Here is a 23,032-nt window from a genome sequence, read left to right on the forward strand (position 1 = left end):
AGAAGCAAGGATGTGTATCTTGTATATGCGTATACGAGGCCGGCTAGGTGTCATACACATACTCAGCAAAATAATGTGTCTGCGTACAAAGACTTAAGACACGTTGTCGGTGTTTTGGACCGGCGGGCCCTCAACCAACTAGTGAAAATGTACTGCGTGCCCCTAATCCCGGATGGTGATGCAAAGAGACACAAGGTTTATACTGGTTCAGGCAATAGGTGCCCTATGTCCAGTCTGAGAGATCGATCTTGTATTCCTTGCACCAAGGTGCTTGTAGTAGGGGTTTACAAGCAGGGCGAGAGAGGGAGCTAGCCCCAGGTCTCTGCGTGGAATGGTGTGTGTTGCTTGAGATGTTGATCTCAGGCAGCGAGGGAGCGTGTGTGTTATAGGGTGTTGAGCACTGCTGGCCCGTGTGTGTCTGCCTGAGTCAGTGAGTAGCCGTCGTGAGTTCGTGGGCTCGTGTGTCCGTGAGCGTCCGTTCGTCCCTAGAAGCGGCCCCGGTCACTCCCTTTTATAGTCGAAGGGAGTCACAGGGGCGTTACATGCATTTGCTATGTGGTGTTTCGTGAGTGGAGGCGGCATGCCGAGCCCTGTAGCTTGTCACTGTGGCGGCATGGTCGATGGAGTGGTCTTGTCCTTGGTGCACTAGAGCGACGCGCCGGTCACGCCCGATCCTGTGCGGCGTGGGAGCTCCTGCGGCTTGGCGCCGAGTATGGTGCGTACTGCAGGCGACATGTCGGTCACTGTATGTTGATTACGTAGTGAGCTGAGGCCCAGTCGGTGCAGAGGCTGGACCACTGTGGGGGGCTCGGCGGGCGCGAGTTCTGAGGCGGCCGAGACCCTGAAGCAGATAGCCGAGGCTTGGAGGGAGCAGTTCGTCTTTGTACGTTGATTCCGAGGCTATAGAGACCCGGACATGACTCTCCACGCTGCGCTGTCCTCGGAGCAGGGGTTAGGTAGCACAGTGCAGCACGGGTGTCAGTCGTGGGCACAGTGCCGAGCATAGTGGCCGGTAACCCCTGCCCTGTCCCGTCTCGGGTGGCATGGCGTCGATGTGACTCACGTCTCGTCGGCCACTCCGCTGTGTCGAGCCGTCGTTCGGCTGATGTCGCGGGAGTGGTTGAACGCGACGTCCTGTCGGAGAAGTTGGTCAAGGCGGAGGCGATGGGGTTGTTGCCGAGCCGGCCTCGAGCGAGGCGGAGAATCGGTACCTCATCCGAGGCCTTACGTGCGATGTCTCGAGCGAGGCGGAGAAACGGTACCTCGTCCGAGGCCTTACGTGCGGGGCCTCGAGCGAGGCGGAGAATCGGTACCTCGTCCGAGGCCTTACGTGCGGGGCCTCGAGCGAGGCAGAGAATCGGTACCTTGTCCGAGGCCTTACGTGCGGGGCCTCGAGCGAGGTGGAGAATCAGTACCTCGTCGGAGGCCTTGCGGTTTCGTTCTGGGCCGAGCCTGCTTCGGGTGAGCCCAGATATTGTTCGAGGTGGGTCGAGTGGCCCAGCCGAGCCTCGGACGAGGTGGGGGTTTGCCGGTGGTTGTTTCTTAGTTTTGATTTTTATGAGGTCTAAGCAATTTTTTCGGTTCTTGCTTAGGGGACCCCTTTTTATGGTACCCGATAGTAGCCCCCAAGCCTTGGGGAGAGTGTGGGCGCTCTACCTGAGGTTTTGACGAGACTTGGCTCGCGGCAGCTCCTGGCGGGATGGTGTTTCGTACTCGAGGCCTCGGTGGGTGCGCGTGAGCGGACCCGCCGGGTGTAGCCCTCGAGGCCCTGGAGGAGTGGTTTTATTCCTCCAGGGGCTTTTCTTATGTTGAGCGTGGGGTTTTATCGTGTTTGCCGAGTCCACGAGTGCGAGTTCGGGTCGCTGGGCCTCGGCTTGGTTGCAGGAAGAGTCCCCGAGCCTCTGCTCGGAGCAAGAGGGCGATCAGGAGTTCTCCTGTCTTTTTTGTGCGGCCCTTGCGCATCCTTTTCGTTCGAAAGGAGGGGTGGAGTATGCCAGGCTACCCTCGGTGGGAGCGAGCAGTGACACCTCCGGTGAGCTGTTATCGGGTAAGTCCAAGTGGAGGCCCGTGCCCCATTCGATAGGGGTCGGCTAGCGGTCCAGAAACGCGCTCCAAAAGTACCAGAGGGCTTCTCTAGTGGGTCCTAGGGCCGTTCGATTGGCCCCGGGGGCTCGGTGCCTCCCTACGGTGGGATCCCATTCAGAGACCTCCCTGCCGGTCTCGGACACGACTTAGGGCATCCCAAGCAATCGCTTGCTTGGGCCTCGGCCATGTACGGGCTCGCCCATAGTCATCCCTGACTCTGTTTGTCCTAGGGCGGCTGTCGAGACCCTCGGGGGCCCAGCCTTCGAACCCCTGGACCGTAACAGGCTCGATGCCTTTTATCGTGTTTTTGCTGAGCCCCCGAGTGCGAGTTCGGGTTGCTGGGCCTTGGCTTGTTTGCAGGAAGAGCCCCCGAGCCTCTGCGCGGAGCGAGAGGGCGATCAGGAGTTTCCCTATCTTTTTTTGTGCGGCCCTCGCGCATCCTTTTCGTTCAGAAGGAGGGGTTGTTGCCGAGCCCTCGAGTGCGAGTTTGGGTCGCTGGGTCTCGGCTTGGTTGCAGGAAGAGCCCCCGAGCCTCCGCACGGAGCGAGAGGGCGATCAGGAGTTTCCCTATCTTTTTTGTGTGACCCTCACGCATCCTTTTCGTTCGGAAGGAGGGGTTGTTGCTGAGCCCTCGAGTACGAGTTTGGGTCGCTGGGTCTCGACTTGGTTGCAGGAAGAGCCCCCGAGCCTCCGCATGGAGCGAGAGGGCGATTAGGAGTTTCCCTATCTTTTTTGTGTGACCCTCGCGCATCCTTTTCGTTCAGAAGGAGGGGTTGTTTGCCGAGCCCTCGAGTGCGAGTTTAGGTCGCTGGGTCTCGGCTTGGTTGCAGGAAGAGCCCCTGAGCCTCCGCACGGAGCGAGAGGGCGATCAGGAGTTTCCCTGTCTTTTTTGTGCGACCCTCACTCATCCTTTTCGTTCAGAAGGAGGGGTTGTTTGTCGAGCCCTCGAGTGCGAGTTTGGGTCGCTGGGTCTCGGCTTGGTTGCAGGAAGAGCCCCCGAGCCTCCGCATAGAGCGAGAGGGCGATCAGGAGTTTCCCTGGCTTTTTTGTGCGGCCCTCGCGCATCCTTTTCGTTTAGAAGGAGGGGTGGAGTGTGCCAGGCTACCCTCGGTGGGCGCGAGCAGTGACACCTCCGATGAGCTATTATCGAGTAAGTCCAAGTGGAGGCCCGTGCCCCATTCGATAGGGGTCGGCTAGCGGTCCAGAGACAAACTCTAAAAGTACTAGAGGGCTTCTCTAGTGGGTCCTAGGGCCATTCGATTGGCCCCAGGGGCTCGGTGCCTCCCTACGGTGGGATCCCATTCAGAGACCTCCCTGCCGGTCTCAGACATGACTTAGGGCATCCCAAGCAATTGCTTGCTTGGGCCTCGGCCATGTACGGGCTCGCCCATAGTCATCCCTGACTCTGTTTGTCCTGGGGCGGCTGTCGAGACCCTCGGGGGCCCAGCCTTCGAACCCCTAGACCGTAGCGGGCTCGGTGCCTAGTTCCTTCGTCTAAAAGGAATCGGGTGGGGGATATTCCCTTCCCATCGGCTGGCGACGGCGGTTGCGCCTTTTGAAGCGGTTCCTCGGGGAGACGGAATGGCGCCTGCCGCTGTTGTGGTCAGATGCGACGCGATGTCTACGGATGGGACGTTACTGTGCGTGTGATTAATAAGGAAAAGGTCGACGCGTGGGCTGTTTAATTGGATCCGGATTAACTGCGCCAGATCTGAGGGAAACTTCCTCGGTTTCATCGCCCGTCCATTTCGCCCCCTTCCCTCATAAATACGTGACGAGCCTCGCCCCTCCCCTCCTTACCTTGCCTGCATACGTTCGACCTTTCTGCCCTTGAGCGGTTGCTAAGAACAGAGAGCGCCGGGGAGAAGAAGGGAGAAGGGGGAGGAAGAGAGAGAGAGAGCGAGCCTTACTGCCGTAGCCACACTCTCCACCGCACCTATGGCCGGCGGTGCTGTTGTCCTCCAGGCGGATCCTTGGGGTCAGTCCGACGTGTCCGTGGCGACGCTGCAGTTGCTCGTCGATGATGGCCTCCTCCGCCCGGTTACTAACCCCACCAGACCGGAGTGGATTGCACCGGGGGGTGAGCCGGAGCTGAGGCCACGCGATGGCTACATCATGAGCTTTGTGGCCTTCCATGAGCGCGGTCTCGGCCTGCCGGTGGACCGGTTCATGCGGGCGCTCCCGCCCTACTACGGCATGGAGCTCCACAACTTCAACCCCAACTCCATTATGCAGGCGGCCATCTTTGTTGCCGTCTGCAAGGGGTACCTGGGCATTGCCCCCCACTAGGAGCTATGGCTCCACCTCTTCCAAGCGGGGCTCACCACCAAGCTAGCAGGCACGACGGGCACGCGGAAGGCGATTAGGGCCGGCAGCTGCACTCTCCAAGTGCGCCAAGACCGGCAACTCCTCTACATCCTGGCCCAGCTCGCGTCGTCCAACCATCGCTGGTACAACAGTTGGTTCTACCTCCGCACAATGACGGCGGGCTTCCCCCTATACCAGGCGGGAGCCAGCCGAAGAAGTGGAGGTACGGCGTCCCGGTGGTTGATCAGCCCAAGCTGTGGCCGCTCCTAGAGGGGCTGGAGAGGCTGCGCAGCCACGGCCTTATGGCGGCTGTGGTCGTGGCGGCCTTCCATCGCCGGAGGGTGCTGCCGCTGATGGCTCGGCGGCAGCGCCTGTTCGACATGACACTGGATGAGCCAATCGAGGGTGTCCGGATGTCCGCCGTCGCCCTCTCCGATGAGGAGATTCTACGTCGGGTGAGAGAGACGGTGGAGGGGCGGCTGAGGAGCGGTGATCTGACCCCATTCGTGATGCGCCCATCGTAGGGGTACCTCTCCCTAGTAAGTCATGTGCCGCTGCGGCCCCCGAGGCCTCCTTGCTCCTTGCATTTTCCTGTTCCCTTATTGGCGTTCGCTGTTCCTACAGGGGATGAGGGATGCGTGAGCCTCCCCACCGCCCGTTCCCGAGGATGCTGAGCGGCGGGCGATGAACAGGGCGCATGCCAAGGCACAGAAGAAGCGGAAGGACACCGAGGAGGCAAGGCGCAAGAGGAAGAACCTTGAGCACGACGAGCTAGAGAAACGTCGCCGGCAGCAGAGGCACGATGGTCTCCCGGTGGAGCCGTCTCCGTCACCGTCGTTGTCGGATTCCTCGAGCGATGACGATGAGAGCGAGGCAGGGCGGGTACCCTGGACCATCTCCCTGACGTCAGGGGAACGGTGCTCGGGGCATCGGTGAGCAGCCTGACGTTTCCAGGAGGAGGAGGAGAGGACACCTCGGGGCTGGCGATCGCCCGCCCCGGGGCCAAGGCCGACACGCCCAAGGCACGGGCGTTAGGGAAGCGCGCCGTCAGCCCGGTGGGCTCGACGGCGGAGGTGGAGCAGGCGGAGGCGGGGGTGACCCAATAGCCTCCGCAGAGGGTCGAGGGGGCGCTGGAGCCCGGTAAGGGCCGGCCGACACCGGCAGACACGGGGGCCGTGCCACCGCCGCCACCACCGCCGTTGCAGAGGACGAGGGACGCAGTGCGGAAGCTATTGTGTCCCCGTTCGGGGTAAGTGTTTTGTCAATGGAGTTTGCAGCATCTTCCACTCGTTCCTTGGCTGTATGCTGACCTCGTGAATGCTTTGCCTTCAGCCAGAAGCGTCAGGCGGAAGCACCCGTCTTGGCGCCATATAAGGCGCTCAAGGTGAGCACCAACTCCACCGCCCAATGGGTGGTGGAGGCGCAAGCCGCCATATAGCGCGGTGTGGCATCGGCCAGGGCCAACCCAAAGGAGCCAGTCTCCCAAGGAGAGGCTGCCGAGGCGGCCGCGAGGTAGGTAGGGGAGGAGGCGCCTACGCCCCACGAGGCCGAGGCCCGCGAGTTAGATGAAGCCGAGGCGCCCTCAGTCGCCGAGGCCACCAAGGGCGAGGCCGAGGCCCCTAGGACCTCTAAGGCCGAGGTGACGGAGGCCGAGCGTCCAGGACCACCGAGGCCGAGGTGGCGGAGGCCGGAGCTCCTGGGACCACCGAGGCCGAGGTGGCAGAGGCCGGCGTGGGCGCAGCGGAGCCGGCGGCCCAGGAAGTGGAAACGAAGGCAGGGTAAGCTTCAGTACCGCCCCTGGTCCAAGACCCGTCGCCATCGCAAGAGAGCGCCCGGGAAGTGGAGGTCCATTCGATCTCCTCCGACGATACTTCCTGGGGAAAGGAGGTGGCAGATGCCGAGGTGGCCAGTACCGTGGAGCAGCCAGCTTCGACTTCTGGCGAGGGAAGTTTGGCCCTTGTGTGGGTACAAACCGAGCCCCGTGGGTGGGATCACCCATGTGTCTTGTGGCAGAGCCGGGATGACCCTGAGGGGGAGCCTCTGTTCGCCCTCGAGGACACGGCTGAGGGGGGGCGCTGGGACTCCTTCGAGCAATTCCGCCGTCTGGCGGAGCAGTCACTGCAGACAGCGCTGTTCGTCGTGGCTGACGACCTACCCGGCGTCGCCCAGGTACGCGCCTTCTTTTCTTGTGCCGCGTTGTCTTTTTCCCGAGTCTTCTCGCAGTGCTTGATGTCTGTTCTGCCTATCCAGGAGCTCGAGGCTCGGTCCCTCGGGAAGTCATTGTTCCTCTGGCGGGAGAGGGACATCTGGGACCAGCTTCGTCGGCAGAAGGACTTGCTCGCCAATGCCAACGAGCTTCTGGCGGCATGGAGCGTGGATGTGGAGGACCTCCGCCTTCATTGTGCTGATATGAAGGCTGAGGCGGCCATGGCTCGGGAGCAGGCCGCCCCTTTGGCGGTGCGGATCAAGGAGTTGGAGGAGGAGCTGACCCGGGTGGCCGGCGAGCAGGACACCTTCAGGTCCCGGGCCGAAGAAACAGCGGCCTCTGCCAAGGCCATCGCCGAGCAGCTGGGGGCTGAGCAGGGCGCGCACCTGCTGACGAAAGGTGCCCTGGCAGAGGCCCTCAAAGTGGCCGAGGCCTCCCGGGTCGAGGCCTTAGCCTGGAAGGAAAAGGCCGAGGGTGAGTCCTGTTGAGCCGCACCGCTTGTTTTATTTGTTCTTCTTGCGTTTGACCCCTAACTCCCCGATGTGACGCAGATCTAGAGAGGGAGGCTTCTAGGGCGGCCAAGGCCTCTCGGGTCAAGGTCCAAAGCTGGAAAGAGAAAGCCAAGGGTGAGTCCCGTAGGCCTTCGCCCCTATTCGGCTTATTTCCTTTTGTGCTTAACCCCATCCCGCTTGTCTTGGTGCAGGGTTGGAGAAGGAGGTCTCCCGGGCAGCTGAGGCCTCCGTTGAGGTGCACGTGGTGCTCGAGGCCGAGATCCAGGAGCACAACGCACTGCAGAGCGCCGCCCGTACCGCTTGCGAGGCCCTGGAGGTCGGGGGGGTCGAATCAGGCAGCTCCCTTGGGAGCCGCTTGATCGCGTTGAGCGGCCGAGTCCACGAGCGGCTTCGGGGGGCACTGCATACGGGCATCAAGCGCGCCCTGGCCGTCGTCTCTTCGCACTACACCGGCATCGACCTCAAGGCCATCAGCGATGGTTACGTCTTGGCTGAGGATGACGAGGAGGCCGAGGCGGAGGTCATGAAGCTGGTGGAGGCGGCTGAGGCCCCTGGCACGGCGCTGGCCAAGCTGTTCGAAGAGGAGGTGGTTCCTCCTACGCCGACCACCGACGCTGGCGACCCTGAGTTCTGACTTGGGCCAAAGGGGTCATGTAAACAGATTAGGATTTAGATTATTATACCGTAACGCTTGTGGCCGTCGAGGCCTTTTTGAAGTACTTATGCGTCTACGCTTTTTAATCATTTTTTGTTGTATTTCTGAGCCTCTGTCCTCTGCCTCGTCTCTAAACATATCACTTGCAGAAAACTTTCTCGAAGCCTAAGCTGCCCCTCGGGCAAAAGGTGGTGAGGGAGTTGCTGTAGCCCGGAGGCGTAGGCCATCTCGCAGCTCGGCCGGCCTTTTGGCCCTAAGACACACTTTCGGTCCTTAGGTTTTTTACAATCGATTTGTTAGAGTACGCTAGAGAGTTTGACGTAGAAATTTTTTTGAAAAACGACTAAAAAATGGTGCCTAAGAGTTAGGGGGGTCCCCCCCTTCTAACCCCCGAGGGAGGCTCGGTTCTGCAGAGGCAGAGCCGAGTCTTGTTCGAGCCCCGCGGTGGGCACCTCTGCAGAAGCAGAGCCGAGTCTCCCTTGTAGCGTTATCATAATGCTGATCCCCCATCGATAGGTTCGGGGGTTTCTCAAAAAATTAGAATAACTAAAGAACGCTTCTTTATTGTATTTCGAGAAATAATGTATAGAATGCTTGGAAATTTAAGGGTAGAAGCGATGTAGCTGTTCTATGTTCCAAGCATTGGTGAGGAATTCACCCTTCTCATTGGCCAGCTTGTAGGTCCTAGGCTTTAGCACTTGGGCGACGATGTACGGCCCTTCCCATGGCAGGGTCAGCTTGTGGCGGCCCCTGTTGCTCTGCCTCAGTCTTAGCACCAGGTCTCCCACCTTTAGGTCTCGGCTTCGAATGCGCCAGGCTTGATAGCATCGTAGGGCTTGCTGATACTTGGCCGAGTGTAGCAGTGCGATGTCTTAGGCTTCCTCTAGTTGATCGAGGGCGTCCTCGCGGGCAGTGCGGTTGCTATGCTCGTTGTAGGACTGTAGCCTCGGGGAACCGTACTCCAAGTCAGTGGGGAGGATGGCCTTGGCTCCATAGACTAGGAAGAATGGTGTGAACCCCATGGCTTGGCTCGGAGTGTTCCTCAGGCTCCAGATGACCGATGGGAGTTCGGCAAGCCATTTCTTGCCAAATTTCTTCAACCGGTTGTATATTCTTGGCTTGAGGCCTTATAGGATCATGTTGTTGGCACGTTCTACTTGGCCGTTTGTCCTAGGGTGTCCTACCCACTGTCGTAGCGACCACCTCGGTGCGGGTGGTAGCCTCAGGTGGGCCCATCGTTGTCGTGGTGCCGTCGCCTGCTAACCACATCGTGGTCGCCTTGTGCCTCACGTCGGTCGCCGAGGCGATCGTGCGCCGAGGGGGCCTTGTTGGCCGTTGGTGCCCAAGCATGCTCGGGACAAACCGAGGCATCTCTACCCTGCCGAGGCGATGCCGCGGGTAGTTCCGAGGTGCCCCCACGCCGTCGAGAGGCGGAGCTTTCGGCCTGCGGTACCGCGGCGGTCTCGAGGAGGTCTCGGAGCTCGCCATGGACCAGTCGCCCCTCCGTGGTAGAGGGCTCGGGCATAGTCCGGAGTAGCATCGCCGCTGCCGTGACATTCTAGCTAGCGCGATTGAAGATAGGGGGTTGCTTGCCCCCTACGTCGTTGTTGATGTGGTGGTTGATGTCGTGAGCCCTCCGCCGGGCTGCTCCACCATCACCGCGACCCCACTACTCTTGCTCGAGGGTGTCTCGGAGCTGCTGCAGAAGGAGTCAGTCCTGCTCGACCTTGGCCTGGAGCTCACGGAGCTGCTCCAGGTCAAAGTGTCGAAGTTCCTCATGGGCGGGGTTCTCGTTCCGCGCTGCCGGAGGCTCGATGCATGGAGGGACTGCCTGCCCCTTCATCCTCATCGCCCACACTCGGCATCCCGAACTCGATGTAGAAGCACTCACGAGTGGGATCATAAGTGCCTTCGTCGTCGGAGTCGGAGTAGCCGAAGCAGTAGTCGCTCACAGCCAGGAAGCGGCGCATGGCTTTAGGGTCGCGAAGCCCAGAGAAGTTCACTCTAGCCCACGCCTCGTCCTCCTCCAAGGAGTCAGCGTGGGTGTGGATCGAGGTTGTGGCATCGAGGTCGAGGGCGAAGCATTAGTGGCGTCCTGAGGGCTCCGCGTGAGCGAAAGCATAGGCGAAAGCATAGGCGGTGGCGGCATTTCTCAACCCGAAGGGGTATGGGGATGGTGCCATCACCGGGCTCCGCTCCGCCGAAGTCAACCCCTCAGGAGGTGGCGGGGCAGAGCTTGATGACGGGGCATTGCTGCGCGCCACCGACGTCTTTCCCTTGCCTAGGCTTAAGCTGGACAAGTCCCCAACCAGGGACTCCGTACCAACAGCCGAGCATGGGATACCGGCAGAGCGCGGTGCGTCGTCCTAAGCTCGCGCGGTGTCGGGGTGGTCCCGTTCGCGTCGTGCCTGGTGAGCACGACGAGAGCGGCAGCCCGAGCGCCGTCTGCGCCTGGGCTGCTGGTGCATGATGTCGTCGTCGGTCGGTGGGGCTCTAGGTGTGAGGAGTACCATATCGTACTTAGATCCTAGAGACATGAACTCTAGGCTCCTGAACCAGATCACCGTGCCGAGACAAAGTGGTCGTACGGGGTCTGCCATCCGAAACTTGTTGGGATGACGAAGCTGACACGCAGTAGTTCCCCTACCTGGCGTGCCAACTGTCAGTGTTTTGGACCGGCGGGCCCTCAACCAACTAGTGAAAATATACTGCGTGCCCCTAATCCCGGATGGTGATGCAAAGAGACACAAGGTTTATACTGGTTCAGGCAATAGGTGCCCTACGTCCCGTCTGAGAGATCGATCTTGTATTCCTTGCACCGAGGTGCTTGTAGTAGGGGTTTACAAGCAGGGCGAGAGAGGGAGCTAGCCCTAGGTCTCTGCATGGAATGGTGTGTGTTGCTTGAGATGTTGATCTCAGGCAGTGAGGGAGCATGTGTGTTATAGGGTGTTGAGCACTGCTGGCCCATGTGTGTCTGCCTAAGTCAGTGAGTAGCCATCGTGAGTTCGTGGGCTCGTGTGTCTATGAGCGTCCGTTCATCCCTAGAAGCGGCCCCGATCACTCCCTTTTATAGTCGAAGGGAGTCACAGGGGCATTACATGCATTTGCTACGCGGTGTTTCATGAGCGGAGGCGGCATGCTGAGCCCTGTAGCTTGTCACTATGGCGGCATGGTCGATGGAGCGGTCTTGTCCTTGGTGCACTGGAGCGACGCGCCGGTCATGCCCGATCCTGTGCGGCGTGGGAGCTCCTGCGGCTTGGCGCCGAGTATGGTGCGTACTGCAGGCGATGTGCCGGTCGCTGTATGTTGATTACATAGTAAGCCGAGGCCTAGTCGGTGCAAAGGCTGGACCACTATGGGGGGCTCGGTGGGCACGAGTCCCGAGGCGGCCGAGACCCCGAAGCGGATAGCCGAGGCTCGGAGGGAGCAGTTCATCTTTGTACATTGATTCCGAGGCTATAGGGACCCGGACATGACTCTCCACGCCGCGCTGTCCTCGGAGCAGGGGTTAGGTAGCATAGTGCAGCACGGGCGTCAGTCATGGGCACAGTGCCGAGCACAGCGGCCGGTAACCCCTGCCCCATCCCGTCTCGGGTGGCATGGCATCGATGTGACTCATGTCTCGTCGGCCACTCCGCTGTGTCGAGCCGTCGTTCGGCTGATGTCGCGGGAGTGGTTGAACGTGACGTCCTGTCGGAGAAGTTGGTCAAGGCGGAGGCAATGGGGTTGTTGCCGAGCCGGCCTCGAGCGAGGCGGAGAATCGGTACCTCGTCCGAGGCCTTACGTGCGGGGCCTCGAGCAAGGCGGAGAATCGGTACCTCATCCGAGGCCTTACGTGCGGGGCCTCAAGCGAGGCGGAGAATCGGTACCTCGTCCGAGGCCTTACGTGCGGGGCCTCGAGCGAGGCGGAGAATCAGTACCTCGTCCGAGGCCTTGCGGTTTCATTCTGGGCCGAGCCTGCTTCGGGTGAGCCCGGATATTGTTCGAGGTGGGCCGAGCGTCCCAGCCGAGCCTCGGATGAGGTGGGGGTTTGCCGGTGGTTGTCTCTTAGTTTTGATTTTTACGAGGTCTAAGCGATTTTTTCGGTTCTTGCTTAGGGGACCCCTTTTTATGGTACCCGACACACGTCGAACGAGGAGAGCCAGATAGATGGAGATTCACAGGCATGGCGAGGCATCACAGAATACGACTCCAAGTACACCACGTTTGTTCACTGAGATGTAAAGTAAGGAAGGAAACCCGCATATGGCCAGAAGGAAGATACGCATGCAGGCTATGAGAAAGTTTACCATAGGGGGGAGTCCTCGCACACGTCGATCAAGGGGATATTATTTGATAGTTTAGGATTAACGAAGGGTTCTTGTACTTCATAGGATTTTTTCAGTTAGACTATTCTTGTACGCAAAGCCAGGCACGTCCCTATAAATATAAACGGTATGGCCTATTGTAAGGGGACATCTCTCAATCAATCAATACAATTACTTTTTTGGCTTCACGCCAACCCTTAGGAGTAGGAGTAATGTAGCTTTTCGGTGAGTTCTTCAGCAAATAGGGCTGCATCGACTGATCGACCTCCAGCTTGCTTGTGAGTACTGTCACGACTTGTATTGTGCTTGTAAAGCTGCATTAGCTAATTGATCTTTTATGAGAAATAATATAAGTTAGTTATCGATCTGTATCGTAGTTTGTAAGGCTGCATCAGCTGATTGATCTCTTACGAATCATAATATATATCAAAGTTATCGATCTTGTGTTAAATAACTTGTTGTTTAATACAATATGACTAGTTATCAAATCTGCTAAGATCAGTAAGATTTTCCTTGTTGTTTTTGGTTGATTCACCAGTTATCGATCTTGTTATAATTAATATTTTATTAATTATAACAAATCACCTGATTGAGATTGAGATTGAGATAGAGATAGATCGGCATCATATCATCTTAATTGGTCGTCTTCTAGTCTGGTCGCGCTTTAAATCTTATGATTGATGGCTTAATTCCGCTAGATCGGCTATTTTATCTCTATTCTAATCAAACATAGTATGCATCCAAAGACATGTTCCAATCTTGAATAAACTCATTAGTTAATGAGATCTAATCTAATGACACTACCATAGCTGTATCGATCCGGTCGAACCTCACTGGTAAGACTTTGGATTAGAGATTATCGATTAGTGGCTTTGTCCATGATCGAGATATGTACTCTGTTTATTTGCTATGCATGCATCGGCTATTTTAGCCGATTCGCCTGTGCTTTCACACATATAGCATATTTTTCATGAACCTGTCAATATATAGATGGCTTTATAGATTCTTTGCCTTTAGTTTGTTATTATTATCATAGCTGTATCGATTCGATTGGACCTCACTGTTGATGGTAACAAATTAGATTCAGAGCATTTGTAGATTCATTTGTACTAGACAGTCGATTTGTTCGCATGTTATATTCTTTCTCGTTTAACTTATCGGCTCAATGCTTTACACTGGTTATATCAATCTAGCTGATAATGTTTCTTTATATTACTTATATTTGGGTGTATTGTACTTGTTCTTTCTGGATTAATCAATCATAATAAAATCGCTATGACCAATGAGTATCGGTTATTTTGAATTCGTACCATCATTATTGATATTAGCCGATAATCGATAGCCCCATTGAATCGGCTATTTGGCCACATATTGGAACTGTTTGGTGTAACACCGACATGTTCCACCTTAAACTACTGATTATTCTCTACTTGTTAATTGCAGGATTAAATTGATTGGCACGCCTTTGGTCCCGAAATCGACCGTTCTTGTGTTGAAGCTAAGCAAATCTTTGGGCTCACTCCGTCAAGATCATCTGGCTCGCTGTGTGTTGATCACATCGCCACATTTTTGTGTTAACACTCCATAAAATTGATTTGACTAGAACCTCTTTACCCCCACTTGAAAGTTATTTCTCTGACCAGTCATTCACCCTCTTACTTAATCTTTCTTTTAAACTTTTGAATTTACCATTAACCATTCTTCCTTCCGGAACTAGAAGTCCCAGATATTTTTCCTCAAAACTTCTATCCTGGGTTTACCAGCAGGAACTGATTGCTGCAATGTTACTGTCAGACCATTTGCGCCCAAACATGGCACTGCATTTATTGTTACTAATTGACTGACCAATGCTTTTCTCATAGATGTTCAAAATGTTCTTTACAATCTGGGCTTGCTGTTCATTGGCTTTCACAAACAGGAGGCTATCATCTGCAAATAAAAGGTGAGAAATACCTGGAGCATGCCTGGATATATGAAGTTCCTGCAGCCGGCCATCGGTAATTTCCTTATTAATCAGAGTAGAAAGCCCCTCCGCCACTAGAAGGAAAATGTAAGGAGATTATGGGTCTCCTTGTCTGAGGCCGCGGGTGGGTGAGATAGATTCTAGGAGCTGCCCATTGAGACGAACAGAATACTTGACAGATTTTATACATTCCATCACCCAAGCAGTCCACCTATTTTGGAAGCCAAGTTTTTGGAAAGCTTTCTCCACGTAGTCCCAGTCAACACGATCATACGCTTTGGCCAGATCGAGTTTATAGGCACAAAATTCCCCTCTTTTGTCATTGCACTGTTGAATAACATGGAGGCATTCAAAAGCTATAATAGCATTGTCAGTAATCATCCGGCCTAGAATAAAAGCGCTTTGAGTTGGGTAGATGATGTCCTGCAGAAGAGGTTGTAATCTATTGACCAAACATTTTGAGATCACCTTGTAGATAACATTGCATAAGCTGATGTGTCTATAATCCTAGATTTCCTTGGCATCTTTCTTTTTTGGAATTAGAACAATAATAGTGTCATTTATTCCTTCAGGCATTTTACTAGAGGCAAAAAACTATGTCGGGGACCAATACTACGGTACCCGAAGAGGAGGAGCTAATGGTCATCAACATTGATTCATCCGAGCAGTTAAGAGCATGACTACAGCTCCAACCGACCCCCACGTGCGCAGGCTCCGCCTCGCCCGACTCTTGGGAGTGGGCTCCATCTCACACCGACCCCGAGGCCGCGGGCTCCGCCTGGCCCGACCCTTGGGGGCGGGCTCCGTCTCGCCCGACCCTGAGGCCGCGGGCTCCATCTCGCCCGACCCTTGGGGGTGGGCTCCGTCTTGCCCGACCCCGAGGCCACAGGCTCCGCCTCGCCCGACCCTTGGGGGCGGGCTCCGTCTCGCCCGACCTCAATGCCGCGGGCTCCGCCTCGCCCGACCTCTGGGTCGAGGGCTCCGTCTCGCCCGACCCCTTAGGCGCGGCTCCTGACAGAAGCCCATACCGACGCCAACCACTACGGGCTAGAAAGTACAACCCATGGTTAAACTTCTGGCATCGTGCAGGGAGCGGGCACATCTCAACATGACCCGTACCTGCGACATGTCACTCCAGGGAACTCACATCACCAACAGTGATGGACGCGTGGTCACTATGCTACCTACTCCCTGTACAGCCGCTGACCAGCACACTAGTTCGCCGCATCGCCCGCTGGGGCGGAATGGGACGTCATGACCCGCTGACAACGCCAGGGCGCGGCATCAGTGGCGAACAGGCGCCCGGCGTGGAGCCATCCCTGTCACCATCTACAGTGTCGGCGGGACCCGCACAAAGAAAAAGAAAGGCCCGATGGTCCTGGAAGCCTTCCTCTCCTTGCCTCTTCTCCCTCTTTCTCTTTGTGTAACCTGCTCTTCCCCTTCATCTATGAAACGGAAAGCAGGACGTCCTAGGAAGGGGGCGGTTGACCACTCTACACGGCTATAGACATCAAAACACATGCCTTAAACATGCCTTAGGAGCACATGCATATCAGAGACTTGGGATATATCCCTCTCTCGCTCGTTTGTAACCCCTACTATAAACTTTCAGTGCTAGTAACACGAGCAGCACCGATGAACTGGACGTATGGACTTTCTACCCGAACCAGTATAAACCTCGGTTGGCGCGCCAGGTAGGGGCCTATTGCGTGTCTCGACATCCACGCCAGGCCTCGAATGGCAAGTCACATCGTCAGCTACGTCCCGGGCGCGCACGTATGCTTAGGGAACCTAGACTTCATCGTTACGATGGAGGGAGGGTTGGCGTAGGCTCCCGCCGCTGTAACACCCTGGTGTTACGAGCTTGTTTAGCACCACGATTTAGGCCTAAGAAAAATTTCTGAAAACGACTTTCTTGGATTTTTTATCTAAAACGTACTTGAGGCGATAAGCGAATCCCGTGTGACTTAGTTTTGTGGACTCAAATAAATGCCCAAGTTAAATTACTCAGTGCGTAAAGATATTTAGAAATATCGAACTGACGAGAAAGAGAGCGCAGCAGCTTCTTTTATTTGCCCGACGTATAGCGTATGCGTTGCATGACAATTATTCACCGTCTCGCCTTCTGTCGTGGCGCGGCAGTGCAAAGTCTCCTCATACATCTGCATCCTTATTTCCCAGTCTTTGCTTTCGCTTCTCTCTCTATCGTGCACCGTCGAGCAACCACTGCCTCCGTTGTTCTGTCGAACCATTACCTTGCCGTGCTGCCCCTGCTGCCTTGCCCTATCCGCCCCTATCTCCGCTTGCTCTACTGAGCTGAGCATCCGACAAGGGTGTGGTCACGTGTAACGCATGCGCACGCATCGGTTTGTCTGTCCTAGCTGTGCTGGCCGTCTGCTCGTTGCGTCACCTCGCCTGCACGTGGTTCTGTCCCACGTCGCGTCTATGAAATCGATTATGAACCGCACGGCTCCTCGCTATCTCTCTCACATGTCTGTTTTTCTTGGTCTCCGTCCACTCTACTGCGCCGCTGGGCCTCGGCTGTCACCGCCCGCCATTGTCTCTTCCTTCCCCGCTCTAGCCCAGTACCATGTCGCCTTCTGTCCGCAACGCTCCCATCCACCGGGCTCGCCTGCTGCTGATGCCCCCCGCGAAGCACCACCGGTCCGTGCGCCTCCTGTCTGCAGTGCCCCACCAACGAGCGCGCGCATGCCCCTCGGCCCCTCCCGCACTGGTCCCGCTGCTTCTCGGCACGACCGCACCATGGCCACCACCACCATCTCCTCGCGTGCCGTCGTGGCCTTGCGCCGTACCGCAGCACCGGCGTCTCTCTCTCCCCTACTCCTTCGTTGCTCCTCCCGAGCCGCTGCTGACTGCGCACGCGCGCCGCCATCGCGCCGAGCTCTATGACCGCCTACGCCTGCGGCCGTGATGGCGCAGCACCACCGCCGCTCTCCTCCGTCTCACCAAACCGCACGCGACTCCGCCTCGCCTGCTCCATGGCACTGTCCCTCTTAGGCGTCTCCTCCACCGTGTGCCGCTACCGTGTGGCCGTCGTGCCATGCTCCACCACATTCGGGTCTCCATCGCCAACGCCTTGCCTCCCTCTGCTAGCCTCGGGCGGGTCGGCGCTCGCCGTCACTCGGTCGTCGCGCGTGCATGTGGGTCCCCTTTGGCTGCGCTGGACAATAGTCCATGGCGCTGCCCCTCCCGAGTTCGGCGTTGCACCCCTCCATGCCACCTCAGAGCCAGCCGCACCACCGAGCCTGTGCTGCCCCGCTGGGTGCCGCCGTGTTTAGCACCGTCGCCGGTCGGTTTCCTTCCCCTACGCTGCTTTGTTTCTAGGAAGAGAAAGGACCCCGAAAGCAAATAGTAAGTCGTACTGTGTCCATTTTGCGAAAACGTTAGACTCATAAATTTACAAATGAGGGCTTAGTTGATTTAGGGAAACTTCGGGGGCCTTTATGCAAGTTGCCACCGCACCGGTAGGCTCGTCCACCCTGGGCCGGCCTGCCGTTGTCGTGTCGGCGTCGCGCGTGGGCCGTTACTAGGCCGCTCGCGCCTCGCCACGCGCTGGGCCAGCCTGTTGCCTGCGCCTAGGCCGGCCGGGTGCCACTCCCGCGTCTAGGCCGGGTGTGCACAGACTCACGCCTATGGGCCGCCCGCTGTCTGCATGCCCATGGGCCGCCCGCTGCCCGCGCGCCGTTGGGCCATGGTCGTGTCGTCGTCCTTTTTTATTTCTAGAGAGATTTCTAATTTAGCTTATAAAGTAAACTTATAAAATAAATATAAAATAGTATAGGGTTCCAAAAATAGTGAAACCAGTTTTGTTAATCTCCTAAAATCATGATCTACCTATTAGTATATTTTGTTCACATAGTTTAATAATATTCTTGGAAGCTATATAATTAATTTAAGGTGCTTAATATTGTAAAAATATAAACTTGTAGGAATTGTTGTGATAAATTGGTAATAGTGTTGAATCTGAAATTTGTACAGTAGGCTCCTAGCAATATTAGGTACCCACTGTAATTTTTGTAGCTCTAGAATAATTAGTATCAAGATAGATAATGATGTACCCACTTGGGTTTATATAACTAAAACATTTGTTGGGAGATAACGCCTTATTCGCCAACATGGATATGTAGCCTAAGTATGGACGTCGTTAGAGCGAGCTCGTTAGCTTGTGAGGCCTGATCGGGTTTCTAAGCATTTCGGTTGTCGTTGGTTATTTACATTTATGCAATTGCATCAATGCATATTATATAGGTACGATGATCGATCAATGGATTAATTGAAGGATGACTGGAAATCCAAAGATGGTGTAATGGTATTATCTCCAGGAGATGATGCAATGGGCTTTCTATTCAGATGATGGTGGATGATCCGAAGATGCAAATGCTAACTTTTGGTTATATTTTACCCAAGCAAGCCCCGGTGCATAACCCCTACTTTCTACAGTTTAAATTATATTTGTGCATTAAGTTTAAGGAGTTGAATAAAACCCACTTGCATATATATCTTTATCCTATGAGTCTTACTAGTATTACAGGATCATGTAGAATGCTATGCTATAGGACTCCGGTAGAAGTCGGGTGATTGTCTGTCACTCGCGAGCGATAGGAAATATATTACTGTATTATTATCACATGGAAAATAAAAATGGTGAAAAGAAAAAATGGTGACCGGGTAGGGATATGGTTTGGGTATTGGTGGGTGTAAGAGGTTGTGTCACCGTGGACGCGGGGCATAGCTTGGTTACACTGCTTTCCCTGTCTGTGTCGGTTAAGGACCGATCATTGCACAAGCCATCGAGGCAAGTCATGGACTTATTATCCCGAGCACATACTTGGGTATGGGCGCTTGGAAGACTTGTTGCTCTCTTGTCGTGGGTTCTGGCTCTTTTTGGACCGGCTGTCAGGGTTTTATTTTGGTGGAGGAGGTCCTTGCACCGCACTGAGTCCGAGACTCAGGGACGGGGGCTTGGAGTCCCAGTTTGGACGGGGACCTAGGACCCCAGGACAGGAGGGTGATGGGTTGGTCCTACTTGTGCCTTGGGCACAAGCGGGGCGTGTGTTTCGGGGTACCCAGCTGGGGGCATTGATTCACAAATCATTGGGCGATCCGGTACGGCTTGTCTTATGCCTAGCACCGTAGTAAGAGCTAAAAGATGAAAGATGGAAAGAAAAGGAAATCTGATTGCTTACCACCGGTTTGAAAGTAGCACAGGTGCTTACATAGAATGATTAGTTAATGAACCAATGTGGCCATTAATAAAAATCGAATATAAGGACGCACGCTTAGTAATGCATCCTGCAAATGCAATAAACCCATAAGCCAGATAGCCTTGCATATCCTTGGAGTCTTTTCTTTTCTCTTGTCGGGTAAGTCTTGCTGAGTACAATTGAGTACTCAGGGTTTTATTCCCCCGGTTGCAGGTGATAGATGGATGCTAGAGCTGACCCTTGTGTGTGGATACCTCCTGGTGGGCTCAGCGAGGATTCCTTTACGCTGCGATTGTAGTTGTTATTTATAACTCTCACCAAATGCTTTTATAAATAAAAGTTTCATAATCTGTTGTCGTAGTTTATATATCAATACTTCGTTATGTCATTAATAGATGTTTATTTCCGTTGTAACTCTGTTCACATTTTTATATTCCACTGTTCAATTAAATTATTCATAACTCTGATAATATGATTACATTCCGCTATTATAATAATAAATGTTATACTCTGATGTTATATTAAAAGTGATGTAAGAAATGGTTATGAATGATGTAAGCTTTATTCTCTCATTTGTGATCTTGATGGCAAAAATGTGGATTTTCAGGTTCTCCCCTGGGGTGTGCCCAACGGAACCGAGTAATTTAGTGTTCTCCCCTGAGTGCTTAGTGTCTAATGGAAGACAAGCACTCCTGGGAGGCATTAGATTAGGTGATTCTGCCACAGCCGTCGTCCAACCTCTCCACTCTGTCGACCTCAACACGATCGCCGAGGCACTTGAGGAGCTACAGCTGCACACACCGAAGGTCGCACCCTCGGGAGTGACCAGCTCCTCGGCTTCGACTATGGGAGGTTAGAGTGCTAGCTCAGTGCCTTCGTAGGACCCCGACCATCCTAGGAGGACCTAGGCCGCCTCACCTTTTCGTTTGACAATGTCATGATGTAGCTTGCCAAAGGAGAGCCGCTCCCCTCAGAATACCTTGTCCTGAGCGCCCCGATGACGCTCTCGGCCGGTCTGCGCAACGCCGCAGAGACCGTTGGCCACCACCCGTCTAGTCTGCACACACCGGAGGCCAGCACCCCCAAGAGTGACCAGCTCCTTGGCTTCAACTATGGGGGGTTAGAGCGCCAGCTCGGCGCCTTCCTAGGACCCCGACCGTCCTAGGAGGACCTAGGCCACCTCACCTTCTGGTTCACCAATGTCATGATGTAGCTTGCCGAAGGAGAGCCGCTTCCCTCAGAATACCTTGTCCTGAGTGCCCTGACGACGCTCCCTTCCGGTCTGCACAACGCCGGCGAGCGGGAGGCGAAGCGAACGTGGTCACCGTGCCCTTCGGAGGCGTCGCTGGTCTTGTCCCCACCAGCTTTGGGCACGGCAGAGCAGGCCAAGCGGTCGGAGGAGCGGGCTCACACCCATGCATCTTCGGGGATAGCACCGGTGCGCATCCCGCAACCGGGGGATGCCCCGCCAGCCGCTCCAGTCAGCGCGCCTCGAGCCGGCGGTCACGGCGACGCACGGGCTGAGCAGGAGCTGGTCGGGTCGACTCCCCCCCCCCGGTTGAAGTGAGGGGGCATGGGTCATGGCCTAGGAGCGGTCCTCGCCCGGCAGGCCCGTTGCCGGCGGGTCGGGGCTTCAAAGCCCTACCGCTTACATCCCGGTATGCTTTCTTCGTTTCATTTTGATCTCGTAGTTGAGTTTTTTTTGGAGTGCGACTGACCTTTACTTTTTCGATAGTGGCCAGATGCTGCCAAGGTTGAGGATCGCCCCGCCTCCTGTGTGGGAGGAGTGGAGGTCCACCTTGCATCGTGCTGCGATGAGCGGTAGGGAGAGCAGGGTGGCGGTAGTGTGACCTTCCCTTCCTGGGGCGGCGCCCCCCCGGGTCGGTCGCGAGTACGGCGGCAGCAGCAGCGATGATGTTGGTGGTGATCCTGGTGGCGATGGAAGAGGCCGTGTTAGAGGTGACCCTTGCGGTCCCTCCTGCACCGGCTGCGGCGAAAGATGGGAGGAAGACCGAGCTCCCTGTGTCACTGGTCGAAGGGCCGCACGGCCCGCCCTCCCGGTCGGAGCTCGAGGTGTTAAGGGGAGATGTGGCCAGGCAGGAAGCGGAAGGTCCACCGGCAGGCCATGAGATTGAGATAGTGGAGGCCTCCTCCAACGGCGAAGCTGGTGATAGGGTGGAGCCGCCGACACCATCGTAGGAGCTGACAGTTGTCCCGGTGGTGACGGCTAAGCCTTCCAGCATACTGGGTGCTACCGACCTGGTGTGACCCTGTCCCAAGGACCCAAGGAAGGTTCGGTTCAACTGTCGGGATGAGCAGGAGGATTAGCTCTAGGACGTGCTTGGGGGGAGAGGACTCGCCATGGAGACTGATCTCGCCCAAACTAGGGTGAAGCTCGAGGAGGCCCTAGAGCGGGTCAAGTTCATCTAGCAGGCAATCATGGTCAACCTGCCTCGGGTCACAGATGTGAGTTTTTCTGCGTTCATCCTTGACTCCTTGGTCTTTCATCGGTTGCCTCAGCATGCTTGCTTCTCGTTTTGCAGGGTCTGGAGGAGATGTCGAGCCACAAGTCTTGTTTCCTCCCGATGGAGCATGACTGGGAGGCCGCGATGTCGTGGCGGGTCGCCGAGCTCGAGCATGAGCTGGAGTCCACCTGCCATGAGTCCCAAGGCCGGGCGGCTGAGGCGACAGAGGTGCGGGCGACAGAGCTGCTCGTGGTGGAGTGGGCGACCGCCGCTGACCAGGGGCTTGAGGCGGCGAAGGTTCGCCAGGCGAAGACTGAGGCGGCGCTGCAAAAGTCCCTGGTGAAGACCGAGGTGGTGCTCCAAAGTTCCTTGGAGGTCCTGGAGATGGAGCAAAAGGCCCTAGAGTCAGAGCGAAAGGCCCGGTCGAAGGTCGACCAGGAAGTGCTCGCGCTCCACGGCCATGTGCTTAGGACTAAGGAGTTGAACGCCCGGTTGTGCGAGCAGGTGACTCGGCATGAGGAGGGACTCTCCATCCTAGAGAACACCCGCCTTGGTATGTATCTATTCTACTTTTGATGTCTTGGTTTTTTTTCCTTTAGCTTGCTTCTGAGCTTGTCATTCTTCTTCCAAAGCTTGGTTGGGTCGCTGGAGCAGGACCTGGAGACAGCCAGGGCGGCGATCGGTCAGAATGCGGAGGCGCTGGCCAAGTCCCTTGAAGAGCGATGTGTTCTTGAGGGGGAGCTTTACCAGCTCCGCAATGTCGCCTAGGTCGTCATCATGGAGGTGTTCGGGTCAGCGCCGAGCACCAGCATGCCTGCCATCCAACTAGCGGAGGTCCCGGATAAGGTTCGGGCCCTCATCTCCGATGAGATGTTCTATGGAATGTCGGGGGTGCTGATATCAGTGGCGATGCACCACCCGAAGCTGGACTTTGCCGCCATCTGTAGTGGGTACACTGACGGCTAGAGCCTAGCCGCCATCCATGCGCTCGGGGAGAGCTTGCTACCACACACATAGTTGGTGGCAGAGCAAGTCTCCACGCAATGGGTGATGGAGGCTCACCGGGTGAACGTAGTCGAAGGCACGCATGAAGAAGACACCGTCCAGCCTGCGGATGGAGTAAAGCCTAGGTCGGAAGCGAACATCGCCCCACCTCCAACTGAGCTGGGAGTCGTCTAGTCGAAGAGCGAGCAGCCCCTGCCTTCGTAGGTTGCACCATCAGTCGATGCGGCCGGGCGGCCACAGTAGAAATTTAGAGTATAAGTACTTAGCACATGTAAAGGATAAGTTCGTGGGGGAGCCCCCAT

At 56.0% G+C, this 23,032-nt stretch overlaps 1 protein-coding gene across 1 annotated transcript; it reads left to right on the forward strand.

The window, feature by feature from the left end:
- Nucleotides 1-5,076: 5,076 nt before the first annotated feature.
- On the forward strand, nucleotides 5,077-22,493 carry LOC136484072 (uncharacterized). Its single transcript, XM_066481235.1, has 7 exons — nucleotides 5,077-5,324; nucleotides 5,725-5,776; nucleotides 6,406-6,561; nucleotides 6,643-6,793; nucleotides 7,302-7,642; nucleotides 21,804-22,216; nucleotides 22,325-22,493. Exons 1-7 carry the CDS (start codon nucleotides 5,077-5,079, stop codon nucleotides 22,491-22,493), a joined length of 1,530 nt encoding a protein of 509 aa, XP_066337332.1.
- Nucleotides 22,494-23,032: the final 539 nt, after the last annotated feature.

The sequence above is a fragment of the Miscanthus floridulus genome, chromosome 9, assembly GCF_019320115.1.
Source record: "Miscanthus floridulus cultivar M001 chromosome 9, ASM1932011v1, whole genome shotgun sequence".
NCBI lineage: Eukaryota > Viridiplantae > Streptophyta > Magnoliopsida > Poales > Poaceae > Miscanthus > Miscanthus floridulus.

Coding starts and splice junctions, on each gene's coding strand:
- LOC136484072 (XM_066481235.1), top strand. CDS start 5,077: ATGAACAGGGCGCATGCCAAGGCACAGAAGAAGCGGAAGGACACCGAG. Junction 6,562..6,642: donor ACCTACCCGGCGTCGCCCAG/GTACGCGCCTTC, acceptor CTGCCTATCCAG/GAGCTCGAGGCTCGGTCCCT. Junction 6,794..7,301: donor GGAGGACCTCCGCCTTCATT/GTGCTGATATGA, acceptor GTCTTGGTGCAG/GGTTGGAGAAGGAGGTCTCC.